Below are 13,768 nucleotides of genomic sequence, written 5' to 3'. Positions count from 1 at the left end.
CAGAAATCAAACTTCTTTACATAGTGTAATGCTAAGAATAGTGTCCTTCATCCACTTCAAAGATGAGTTTGACAATCTGGGCTGTACTAAATATCAGAGTATTCTCTCCAGGCCACCACCAGGGCCAAAGTTGTCTGGTCAATTGCTCAGAGAGACCCTTCTTTTTCTAATTTGCTCATTCTTATATTATGATATCTCTGTTGTTCTTTTCTCCTTTCACTTTAATTGAGGCACTCTTTGGTTCCTGGGCAGGGCCAGGACTACCGTGGGACATGTGATATGCAATTTTTAAGGAGACATTCCGCCTCAAGGTGGGGCAAGCTCAGGGCTGGCACGTGAGGGGGGAGTGCCCTGTAAAAGCTGAACCCTAGTACTTCATTTGCTTCACCCTCATCTTATCTCTGTTTCTGGGTTTTGGAGCATAACATATTCTTGGTTTACAAGGTTACCCACCCCCTGCCTGCCATCCCTGTACTTACACATAACATCTGATGTAGTATTTTAATTTTCTCTCCTAACTGTAGTTCTGAACTATGACCTCTGCCTCATTTCTCCAGATCCTTGTTAGATATTAGTCAAAAATTTCAGAAAGTCTTGGGTTTCCCCTCTGTTCCCACATTACATTTCCTTGTAGAGGGCAGATCTTGCAGGGATTTTCTGAGTGGATGAGTATAAGTCTACATCTAATTGTGTATTTGTATGCATAGTCTGCAATTTAAATTCTGCACTAAGTGCCAGGAAAAAAAGAGCCTGTTTTAAAGCTTATTTCAAGCTGTTAGACCTTCTTCTGGGCAATTAGAATAATAAAATGCGATTTAATGCCTTTCTCCTTCCAAGTTGCTAGGTACATTTATAAGCCACATGGCTTTCCCTGACTGGGGGAATAAATAAACTTGGACAGCAATGGTGAAAATATCTTAAAATGTTAATATTTAGAAAGAAGTAAATTATGATAATATTCTTCCTGAGATCCATTTAGGAAAACAGATGGATTTTTCTATGTTTGTGACCTCCTGGGGGAAAGGACAAAAAAGCTCAGTAGGATAAGGTGGAATTGCTTTGTTGGTGGCATTTTCAGGGCATTGCAGAAGACCAATCTGTGGTTTCTATAAGGAGGTGGTAAGTCCTGGAAGAACTCTAACAGACACAATTAAGAGAGACCAGATCCTTGACCACAAATGTGGAAGACGGTGGAATCTTACACAGCAGCTAAGGCTAACTTGGGGGTCTGGTGACAGAGCTGTGCAACTGGTTCCTGCTTCATGTTTGCCAAAGACTCAAGTCCCTAAAAGGAAATGAAGGCTGCAAGTAAGGCATTCTTTCAAACTCAAAGATTTAGAGAACTACGGGAAAATATTTCCCGGTTGTCTCCCCAGCTTATGGGGATACATTTAGTGACTGGTTTAAAGACCCTAGCACTAGAATTTCCAAAGAGAGAAAACCTCCGGCTGACATGAAGTTGCCCCAGCTGATGAACTCCCTAGCCTACAGTTAAGTATTAATCAAAAAAGATGATCGTGCTACTGTTTACACATGCGCAGGGCAAGTGTTACTGAGTATCTGGGCTCCCACACCTCTGGAAGGAAGCCCTGTGACAAGGGACGGAGTGTCAAGTAGGAGTTTGCATGGGAAGTGATCTCGGGAAACTCAGGAAGGCCCATGGAGAAACGAGACAAGGAAAGGAAGGGAGCCTCAGAAGGGCACGTTATCAAGCTAGTTCCCACGGTGGGCAGCTGACGTAGGATCCTGTTGAGGAACACCAGGAAAGAGCATGTCTGGGGTGTTCCATGACTGAGGGGCAAGAGTGATAGGTTCTTTAACCACCTCCCCATCAGTCATTGGTAGAGGACTGCTTTTGCGGGCGTTAGTCATTCTGCATTTGAGCTTGACTTGTGACAGGGTTCCTGCATCCAAAAGGAAAGCTTGTAGGCTGAGAGCTGCCGACGGGGCAACCATCATGTCAACTGATGAGCAGTGACACCTCTGAGCAAGTGGGACAGTTGTGATTTTCATGGTTGACTTAGAAGTTTGTCTAAAATCCATTAGGAGAACTATTCTCCTTACATAACTATGATTTGGTATTTTCAGGGCCATGGGCCTCAGGAGCTGCAAATCCAGGTGTGAAAGGCCAGATAACGAAAAGACAGGGCCTCAGATGTAGATGACCTTAGAGATAGCTAAATGGAAAAATCTTGAGGGCAGGAATGGGGTTTTTGTGTGTGTATGTGTGTGTGTGTTGTAGTGTAAGTGTGTTTAATTCTCTCTCATTGCTTGGTCAGTCAATGCTCTTGAATGACTAGTGGAAGAATTTTCTATTATTGTTCCTGCCTAAGGGAACAGAGGTGAAAGTTGAGGGAGCAGAAGTGAGTAGCAGCTGCTGAATCCCTTACGTGGTTGCCGCTCATCATCGCCTCCTCCACGCAGAGCTGATTCTCCTGCAAGGTCTTCCCCTGTCTCTTGCAAACATCATGCAGATTTTTGATGTCAACTTGCAGGCTCAAGAGCTTGTTGTTCAGGCTGCTCACTTCTCTGTCTCTCTCCCCAGCCTGGGCAGTCAGAAAAACAAAAGCATCAATTATAAACTATCAAGAAAATGCTTACTTTCGTTCACTTAACTGGTTGACAGAGAATTTAAATTTGCTGGAAATTTGTCCGTCAACTCTTAGCTGTTATTACTCACCCAGTATAACATTTACACAGTATCCATTTGCGAGGTGTCTGAGCGTTCTGCATTATTCAGACAATTACTTATTTACATTAATTAATCTTCACCCACTGCTGTGGGGACATCACAGACACTTCCCCTGTTTTTCAAGAGGAAGTCAGTGCCTAGAATAATTCCAGGCACCTAGCAGACTGTCTATAAATATTAATGGCTCTGCCACCGATGAAATGAACATAGTGAGATGTCAAATGAACTTGTCAGGACTATAGTGAATCAGTGATGGAGTTGATGTCGATTCTTAAGTGTCTTAACTTTCTCTTCTTACCCACTAAACCAAAAGACCTCCCTTCCCTGTAAACCTAGTGCTTGCTTTTCTGTGGAGATGTACACGAAGGAAAATACAAGCAAAATCACTGATTGCATAAGATAATTTGCCTTTGATTACAAGTGAAAAGATTAGCTATTACAGGTAGGTCAGAATGGAAATTAATGATCAAGATCAAAATAGAGTGTGTGGCGCACAGCAATTTGGGTGAGCTGTGGTAAGAAAGTGGATTCCCCATCACAGAAGGATGCCACCTTCCACTCCCAGTGTTCTGGGTGCTAACGGTATGAAAAGAAATTATGAAGAAGCCCTTTGTGAACCTGTCCAGTGCTTTAGTCCTATCACTGTGCAGACGCTTCATGACACTCAAGAGGGCAGGTCCTACCACCTCTGAGTTTTAGATGCTGGAGCTGAGGCAGCTGCTTTTATGGTAGATGCTTGCCTTGTATTAGATTAGCCAAAGCAGGCTCTTTGGTGAAGATTCCTGGCATCTATTAAAGAAACACTCCCAAGAGAAATCAACAAGGAAGTGGAGGAAAGCAGGACAGGAAAGAGGGAGAAAGCAGTGAAGGGCATGATTTCAGACAAAGTCCTGCAGACCGTAGCTTCAGCCTGATCCCAGAGGGAATTCTGGGGTGAAAGTTACACCTCAGAGTTTGTCTTGATTAGTTGCAAGAGCTGGGCTATCAGACTCATCATCAGTCAGTCAGTGGCTAAGGGCTGCCTCGTGGGATGTAAGCTCCCAAGGATTCCCAGCTCTCTGCTCTTATGAGGAAAGTGACCCCACTAGCCCAAAGGCAATTCTTCTAAGGGAGTTTCAGGTGCAAAAGTACACAGAAGCCATGGGTGCACAGAAATGGTAAAGTGATCCAAACGACAGTGCCCAAGGTCCCCTAGCTGGTTAGCAGCAGAATGAGGAGAGTTCTGCTCTTCTGACCCTATAGCCAATGATCTGCCACCATATCCCACTGATTGCTTTGGCTTCTGAAATATACGAGCTACATAACTCTCATTCCCAGGGGAGCTGGAGACCTGATATGGACATCGTAAATCAAGCCTTACTGGACAGGTCAGTTTAAGAGACCTCTGCACAAGGCCGAGGGGGCCAGAGGATAACCACGAGAATCGGACACCACAATGTCAGAGTATTCGGAATTCAGAAGGTTTCCCAGAAGTGCCGCTGTCTCAGCTGATTTATTTCTTCATTTCCATTTAGTACCTGGATTTTTTTTTTTTTTTTTACCACTTTACAGTTTAATTAGGTTAACGGCATGGCTCTGTCATTAAAAGGATTTCATTATCTCAAAACTCTCTCTCTTCCTCTCTTGCTCCCGTCCCTTGTTCCTCACTTTCAGAAAAATAACAGTGGATGTCAACTGCCCCAAGCATGTAATTACCATTACTACAATTTACCAGGGACTCTCTTAAGAGAATGTGTGTAGAATAGCTTTAAAAAATGGTGTATGGACACTGTTTTCTTTTCTTTTTTTAAGATTTTATTTATTTGACAGAGAGAGAGAGATCACAAGTAGGCAGAGAGGCAGGCAGAGAGAGAGAGGGGAGGAAGCAGGTTCCCTGCGGAGCAGAGAGCCCGACGCGGGGCTCGATCCCAGGACCCCGGGATCATGACCTGAGCCGAAGGCAGAGGCGTTAACCCCCTGAGCCATCCAGGCGCCCCTGGACACTGTTTTCTAACTAGAAAACAAAATCCTTGACCTGACAAGGAGCAGCAGCTTGATCCTAGCGCTTTAAATCCCTTTTCTCATTGCTGCCACACTGGGAATAGGGAATAGAGGCTCTCTGGGGGTTGGGACTCTAGGGATCTCTTTCCTTCTCGCCCCAGGACACTTCGGCATCTATGAGCAGATTAGGTGACAATACAATGCCTGTTCTATGGAGGTGTCAAATGTTCTATACTCTTGCCTTACTGCTGAATATATGCATTTTAAAGTGAGGACCATGTCACTAGATTGTTCCATATGGAGCCTGACACACTGTGGACTCATTAACAAAGTAGCAATGATATACAACTTGAGCCTCTCCAACTTAAAAGCTAAATGCCCTCTCTCTGTCAGGCCAATAAAAAGCCCTTCTCCCTTCAGTTTTAGATGTCTTCTGAGCAGAAGCCTGCTTGGCCCCATTCTAATGTACCAACAGGACTTCAGAATTGGATCTTTAATGTAGATGATCTCATCTAATTTGGACATTAGCATTGACTCAGAGTCTCTGAGGCAATTTCTTCATTCAGAAAACAAGAGGCGTGGAATAAATAATTCTTTCTTTGAGGATTCTGTAAACTAATTGAATAACAAATGTGTTTTGTTGGATGTCAAATGAAATTTGCTTTTGAAATCAAAGCCTAACCATTCATTCTGAAAGTCCAAATCATAAAGGGTTTTTTAAAAAATTTATCAGAACAGGTGTGAAAATGTTAGGAGAACAATGAAGTGACTTCCATGCAAAACAAAGTATTTTTTACTGCTGGTAGTTTTAAGAAGAGGATGCGCTCACCTCAGAACTCCAGAGTGGTCTGGAGGCAAGTGTTTCTGAGGTTCCAGTAAACCTAATTTCTTGCTAATATCTTGCACAGAGGTCACTGTACACTATTTCTAATCCTATCTATTTTATGAAGGCTAAATTCCAGGCAGATGCCTTTTGAGTATCAATATGCGGCAGGAATTGATTTAATCTGACATTTCATCAGTCAAAGCTCTGTAACCAGTATTGGGGCATGAGAGGAGCTGAGAGTCATAATACTGACCCTCAGGCACCATCTGATCCTGTCCTAGATCTGAAGTCATTAATGATGGCTGAAATCACAAGCCTCTGCTTCTAGGTGAGTTTTCACTTATGCAAGCGATGCTCTTAGATACCCCAGTTTTGCTTAGATGAGGTTGGGACCTGGTTACTGCTTAAAGGCATGTGACATCAGCAACAGCCACCAAGTGCTGGCAAAGTGGTGAGTGCTCGGACTGTGGTTGCAATCATGATAGTTATTGGAAAATAGATTGTTTACTGAAGCAAATTTTCTGTATTGATTCAACGGGTCTTTTTCAAAGAGCATGCCTTCTCGAGCATACATGTCCAAGGATAGGAAGAAATTTTGCTCTAGACTTCAAAGTATTGACACATAGTCTCGTGCTTCCTCTTGGAGGAAGCTGATGTTAAATTGAGGCTTGTGACTCACAAGCACTCTCAGAAGTCAAGAGCATTACAAATTTTTAAGATGGCAGCAGTCCCTCAGGATTTGGTACCTGAACAAGAAAGCTTGGGTGGCGGTTTCCAGGAGTCAACCAACGACACCATAAAAGTCATCATCTGTGGGAAATTATCTTTTTTTTTTTTTTAATCTGAGGATAAAGGCAAATCTTTAACAAACAATGGAAAACTACTTTTAACCACTACTACCATCCATTCAGAATGTATCAATTTCTCGCGAGAGGTATGTTTTAAAAAGCATAAAACCTTGGGGGCGCCTGGGTGGCTCAGTGGGTTGAGCCTCTGCCTTCGGCTCAGGTCATGATCTCAGGGTCCTGGGATCGAGCCCCACATCGGCCTTTCTGCTCAGCGGAAGGCCTGCTTCCCCCTCGCTCTCTGACTGCCTTCCTGCCTACTTGTGATCTCTGTCTGTCAAATAAGTAAATAAAATCTTTAAAAAAAAAAAGCATAAAACCTTAAAAATCATCATTGCTTCAGGAATCTTTACATTTTACTTATGTAATAAGAGTTTACAGTTATCTATAGTAATTTCAAGCACTGTTATCAATATTACTAACTTGATTTTTGAGTTTATTTTATCATTGATAGTAACACAGCAGTTTTTGATTATTTATAATGGGAGTTAATGGGCACTTATACAAAGTTTTGCCTGTGAGCAAAAATTTTGGAACCAATTTTGTTCATCTAGTGAAGAACGAGTATATTTTATTGTGTTCTAAATTCTTTAAAAATTGGCACACTACCTAAATATATGGGTTAGGATACACATGGCATGTGGCAGTGGTCTGCCACCTCTGGAATACAGGCTGATTTTTATTGGCATTTGGGCAGTTGCTACATACTTTTCTCTATCATATCCTTAGGAGAAATTATTTTACCAGAAAGTAAGCTCCACGAGAACATGGATCTTTCTCTCTTTTGTTCACTGCTTTATCCTCAGCCTCTAGAACAATGCCTGGCACATTGAAGGTGGTCCAAAGATATCAACTGAATGAAGAAAATGCCCTTCTAGAAAATCCATACCAAATCCTTGTTCCCTGCAGAACATGCAGCAAATCCTGTACAGCTCCCTCCAGTAATCCAGCAGGAAAGGAGCTGAAACATCTCTTTTAGAAAGTATTCATCTCTTGATAGGGGGTCTGTTGAAAGCATAGGTCATGTGGGACAATCCTATATTACCCTAAACATGCCCCTTAAATGCTTTCCAGAACAAGTCAGGGAATAGGTAAACATGGTTTGACCAAAATATTAGACTAATTAGAACACTCCATTTCCATATCATTCCAGTTAAAGAGACAATGCTTGCAACAATAGTCACTATCTTTTAAATGCTTCCTACATCACAAGAACTAGTGTTTTACATATGGTATCTTATTTAATCCTCACAGCAAACCTTTGAGATGGGTGTTAATTATTCATATTTTCTACATAAGGGAAAGGAAGCTCCCAAAGGATAAGTAACATGCCTAATATTATACTACTATTAGATATGGACCCCAACCCATCCTAGCTCACGTCTGGGCTTTTAAACACTATTATCTGCTGCCCACCTCTGATTGTGATATTCTGGGATTGTTATTCTTAGAATTTTGAATCATGAAACTTGAAAAAGAAGTTCACTGTAACACAGGTTCAATTCCATGTGTGTAGGAGAGTTAGGAGCCTTACCTCATCTTTCATTTCCTTGGCACCTCTCAATTCTCCTTTAAGCTTTAGCATTTTCTGAGCTTTGTTATAAACCTGCAAAAGTCCAAGAATTTAAGATGGTAAAAGTAGAAATGAGTCTGGACTTTTAAAGATTTTCCCATCTGGATCCATGCTCTCAGCAGGAAGCTTGGAAAAATTTCCCGAACTGTTAGCAATACCTACTTGTCTGTCCATCTGTGTTTTCAAAAGTGTGTTAACACCTTCACCAGACAGACAGAACTAAGGGTTTAACATCTTTTCCCAAAACCAACACTTGGTGGACTAAATCATTTCTGAATTCACAGTTTCTTGGAAAGCAAAAGTTCTGAGATGATCTTACTTTCTGTTATAAGTATTCAATGGCGCAAATATAGTTAACATTATGTACTAATTATGAATCAGACAGAACGTGCACAACCCACCTTCTTTCTCAAGATAACCCTGGGAAGTAGTTATTATTAAGATACTTGTTTAAGGAGGAAACTAGTGCAGAGAGGCTAAGTGACTTACCCAAGGTCACATGAGCTGTATTACTACTTCTTGAGAAGCTGTCATTAATTTGTAACTGTTACTTTGGAGATACCTGATGATGTGGTGTTTTTCAAAGCATCAGTTTACTGTAATGTGGTGCTTGTAAAGTTATGAAACTTGTAGAGTGCTGAGAATTATCCATATAAAAAGTCTCAAGGAAAACCAAAGTTTTTTGCACATGTATGTGTGTACTTAGGTACATGATGATGCTTTTCAGGTCATAATGCTCTTACTTATTAAAGTAATCTAATTTATTATGTTTTTCACTCTACAACTAGAAGAAATTTCCAATAGGCACTTACCTGCAGAATAGTTCCAAGAATGAGAAGCTATCAAAATACTCATTCTTTGTAATGAACCACATCCTCCACCCCTAATATAAGCCAAGAGGAAGAAAGAATGCTGGTGAGACATGGAATTTGGAATGTTTTGTGGGGTTGTGTTCTGGTGTATTGCATTGTTTACTCTCTTTAGTCTTTGTGCACAGAGATGCATCATGGGAGTGGGGATTTAGCTCAGGCCTACTCAGTTGGGAGAGGCTGGGTGATGTTTCAGGAACAAACATCCCCCAAATCTCAGTGACTTAAAACCATGAAAGTTCCTTTCTCACTGTGCTACATGTCCTTTATGACTCAGCTGGGGCTGCTCTTCATTCTCCTCAGCTGGTAGAACCTCCTCTAGTATGTTGCCTGTTGCCACGGCAGCAGAGAGAGAACACACAGGTTCTTAAAGCGGAAGCTGACACACTCCACTTCTGCTTATAGTTCATTGGCCAAAACAAGTCACATGGCTATGCCTGACTTCTTCCTTTATGCCTTAAAGGAAATAATGGTGAATGTCACAGATGATGTCAACATTGGGTGTCTTAGCCGGTCGTACTGCTATAACAAAATATCACAAACTGGGTAGCTTCTAAACAACAGAAATTTCTCACAGTTCTGGAAACTGAGAAATCCTTGACCAATTTGCTAGAAGATTAAGTATTTGGTGAAGACCCACTTCAAAGACAGCTGTTTTTTGTTTGTTTGTTTGTTTGTTTTTATTTGTTCTGTTTTGTTTTTGCTGTGACTTTATAGGGCTGAAAGGGCAAGGGAGTGATCTGTAGTCTCTTTATAAGGGAACTAATCCCATTCATGAGAGTTCCCATCTCTTGACCTAATCACTATTCCAAGTCCCCATTTCCTAATACCATCATTTTGGGGATTAGAATTTCAACACATGAATTGGGGGGGCACAAACATTTAATCTACAGCACTAAACAAATGAGAAGATTAAAAATGGTGTGGTTTAAAAACAGGAAACGGGACACTAGCCCACCAAACTTCTAAACCTTGTTCAGCACCTAAGTTAAGAAGGAGCCTTTGGAAAGAAAAGCACTCATCTCTCCAAGGCTTTGTTTCTGGCTCTATAAACTGGGTGGTGGGTGCAAGTGTTGTATTAAATGACCATTGACTTTTCTAGCACTAAGGCTCACTGATTCAACCTTCTACCTTGATGCACATCTTTCTTTAGTCGGAACCATGAATTCAGCCCAAGCATCATACAAAAGTTGGAATGGAACAAATATATCCTTGAGAATAATATTCCTCTACAGGAAGACCTACAGGATGGTCAAGAGATGACTCTTAAACCAGGTGAAATCTATCCCAAGACAGAAAAATGACTGTCTAGATTGTGATGATAACATCAGCTACGGAGTTACATAGCTATGGTTGCAAAGGCCTAAAGTATCTGGAAGGAAAAATGGAAGCAGAGGCTCTCTTATTTGCATGAAAAGACATTGGGCTTTACTAAGTAAAGTAAGTTAGAAGAAAAAAAAGAGGGAACTAAGTTGTGTTCCATGAAGGAGACGTGGGAATCCTGTGAGTCATTAACAACAGCAGTGGGCAATTTGGAAGTGCTTATGATGAATAAAATGGAAGGGTTATATGATAAATTTTCAATGCATTTGACAGTATGGTTTGCCAGATGGACAAGGAAGCGTGCTCTGAGGGAGCTTCAAATGTTTTATAAAATGGTCATGTGAGCCTTCACAACATTCTCTGAGGGGTGTGGCAGGACGGATATTTTGTGGAGGAGAGAACTCGTTACAGAGGGAGGGGCTCCCTACCTGATCTGTGGATTCTGATCTCTGGGTCTAGGACTTGAATGTCTTCTCTCTTCTCAAACCCTTATTCTGTGTCTTCTGTGGTGCTATCTCCTGCATCTCTTTTGAGACCTTCACTTCCTCATGCCTCTTCTCTTCTACTGGCATATCCAATTCTGCCGCATCTGCCCAGGGAACTGCTTTCTTGTATTCAAAAGTTCAGCTCCTTTTATCCTTCCAGCAGACCTTCCCTTGGTGACAGCTGTGATCAGAAAAACAACAACAACAACAACAAAACTGGTTGTAGCGAAAACAGAAACTTGGTCAGAGCATCTCAGAGATGTTTGTGCCTCCGGGTAGGCTTCAGCCCACACTCAGAGCACCTTATAGATTCCCAAGAAACACCTAGCACTGTACCTTACATGAGGGACTAGTTTAGCAGGTATGAACTCAAGTGTGCAAAGAAAAAGCAACCATTTTTCTATTGTTCAACCCGGTTACTGAACTCCATTTTCTTCGAATGTCAGAAAGCAGAATCTTAGTTATTTCTGAGAAAGTGCCATTGTTTTCAGGTTGAAAATAATCAGTTCATGATTCCTTCCACCTTTTTAAGGTCTCTTCAGAGACACTTAAATTCCGGGGTCCTAGGTTGGATTCTGGCATTGGAGGTGGCTCTAGTCCATGGTCATATTCCAGCTCTCCCAGCTGGAGTACGCTGAGATGTCTGTGTCTTGGTCAACATGCTGCATGTACTGCATCTTCCTCGTACTGTGGGCTTTGGGGCTGCTGACCCTCTTTTATTCTCCAAGGATGCTTCCAATGCAGAGAGACACACACACATACACACGGCAGATTGGTCTCTGGCCTCTCTTCTTAGGCCCGCCTTAACATTTCTGCATTTTGCCTAGAAAGGCATTGAGAGAAAGGGTATAGGATCCTAATTAAGATCTTGCTCACTTTTGGGGCGCCTGGGTGGCTCAGTGGGTTGAGCCGCTGCCTTCGGCTCAGGTCGTGATCTCGGAGTCCTGGGATCGAGCCCCGCATCGGGCTCTCTGCTTTCTAGGGGAGCCTGCTTCCTCCTCTCTCTCTGCCTGCCTCTCTGCCTGCTTGTGATCTCTCTGTCAAATAAATAAATAAAATCTTAAAAAAAAAAAAAAAAAGATCTTGCTCACTTTTCTGTCCCCCATTCCTGGTATTGATCAAAAGTATCTTTTGCCCCTGGTTTGCTAAGCCTATCTGGGATTCTATTGTTTTCCTGACTCTTGCCCTCCTAATCAATCTCACCAGGGTCTAATTCTCTTGCTTATGCTCAAATTCCCCTCTCCTTCCCTTTTCCTAACTCAGAAAGGCTTTGTTTAGTTTTTGGGAGAGGAAAGAAAAAGAGTACAAGTGAATGAATTTGATGAAGTGCAGGTTGAGTGGGCAGGATGGGAAACACGTGTTAGTGTTTCATACACCATTTACCTACATGAGGTTACACTAATGCCATAACCACAGACTGCTGATGCTGGTTCTCTTCCCAAGGAACTGGTAACCAACTGCCTGGGTGTAGGGATGGACTACTAGCCTTAGAAAAATGAGCTAATGGTTATAAGAGAAATTAGAACTGGGGATGGAATGTACAACATGATGATTATAGTTATCACTGTTTTAGTCTATTTGAAAGTTGAGAGTAAATCCTAAGAGTTTTCATCACAAGGAAAAAAAGCATTTTTTTGATATCTATATGAAATGTTAACTATGCTTATTATGATAATCATTTCACAATATATGTAAATCAAGTCATTATGCTGTACACATTAAGCTTATACAGTGCTGTTTGTCAATTATATCTCAGTAACACTGGAAAAAAATTTAGGAGATAAAATTAAAATTATCCCTGGGGGTTAATCAAAACCAGTAGGTTTACCTACACTCAGCCATAAGTTGTTCCTTTATAAGTTATTATTGGGTTTTAGATTTTTCTCCAATGTTCCACCCCCTACCAATGAAAAAAGTGTGATCAATTCCAGGGCTCTTAATTCTTAAAATAATGAGAGAATGTTCAATGCTCCCTCTATTTTAAAAATATATGAGGGGCGCCTGGGTGGCTCAGTGGGTTAAGCCTCTGCCTTCGGCTCAGGTCATGATCCCAGGGTCCTGGGATCGGGCCCGCATTGGGCTCTCTGCTTGGCGGAGAGCCTGCTTTCCCCCCGCCCCCCACCTGCCCCTCTGCCCACTTGTGATCTCTGTCAAATAAATAAATAAATAAATAAATAAATAATATTTAAAAAAATATGTGAGCACCATGAATTTATAGGGATGTTCCTTGTATAATAAATTATTCCTACCAAGAATGCATGGATGGAGCCATATTGTGCAGAAGCTTAGCATGAACAGGGTCTATTCTTTGGATCCAAACTCAGTTCTTTTTTTTTTTTAAGATTTTATTTATTTATTTGACAGAGAGAAAGATCACAAGTAGGCAGAGAGGCAGCAGAGAGAGAGGGGGAAGTAGGCTCCCTGCTGAGCAGAGAGCCTGATGCGGGGCTCGATCCCAGGACCCTGAGATCATGACCTGAGCCGAAGGCAGAGGCTTAACCCACTGAGCCACCCAGGCGCCCTCCAAACTCAGTTCTAAAAGAGAAATTCCTTAATCATGTAGGGCATATCTGATAGGGGAAGGTGGTAGGGGGAGATGACACTAGAGATGATTTTGCCAGGGTCTGGGGTTCTGGACTATAACTTAATGAATAGGAACTTGACACCAAGGTCTCTGAACGGGTCATAGTCCAACCCCAGGACCAAGGCTTTTCTTGAGGAAGCATGGCTAGTTGGGTCTTCCCAGAAGGAGACTTTGTAATGGTGGAAGAAATGAGGGTCCAGGAGGAACAAGAGCAGTGTTTCCAGGATTTATCAGCCTCACTGTCAGAGGTGAAATTCTCTCCCCATGACTATCTTCTTTGATACTTTTCACAGAGGCTATCAATCACCTATTCCAGCAACCGTACTCCTTATCTTCCTTCATTACAGAGCCTTAATTTTATTGGGGTGTCCATGTGCTCATCTAAAAGGCTATGAAATGAACAAAGGGGGGAAAAAAAGAGACAAACCGAAACACAGACTTGTATCTATAGAGAACAAACAGATGGTTGCTAGAGGAGAGGTGGGTGGAGGGATGGGTGAAATTGGTGAAGGGGTACCTGGGTGGCTTAGTTGGTTGAGCAACTGACTTTTGGTTTTAGCTCAGGTCATGATCTCATGGGTTCTGGGATAG

The 13,768-nt window shown here is 41.9% G+C and overlaps 1 protein-coding gene across 1 annotated transcript in view; it reads right to left on the bottom strand.

Annotated features, from left to right (window-relative positions):
* LOC111152843 (polyamine modulated factor 1 binding protein 1) overlaps positions 1–8,815 on the bottom strand; it is a 45,419-nt gene extending 36,604 nt beyond the window's left edge. The window contains exons 1-3 of the mRNA XM_022511517.1: positions 8,729–8,815; positions 7,878–7,949; positions 2,391–2,546 (exon numbers count right to left, since the gene is read on the bottom strand). Coding sequence (XP_022367225.1) covers positions 2,391–2,546; positions 7,878–7,928 — 207 coding nt within the window. The 5' untranslated portion in view covers positions 7,929–7,949; positions 8,729–8,815. The remainder of the gene's footprint in view (positions 1–2,390; positions 2,547–7,877; positions 7,950–8,728) is intronic.
* Between the last annotated feature and the right edge of the window lie 4,953 nt (positions 8,816–13,768).

The sequence above is a fragment of the Enhydra lutris genome, unplaced genomic scaffold (assembly GCF_002288905.1).
Source record: "Enhydra lutris kenyoni isolate GAN:26980312 unplaced genomic scaffold, ASM228890v2 scaffoldscaffold30, whole genome shotgun sequence".
Lineage (NCBI taxonomy): Eukaryota > Metazoa > Chordata > Mammalia > Carnivora > Mustelidae > Enhydra > Enhydra lutris.
This window is presented reverse-complemented; position numbering and strand designations above follow the sequence as displayed.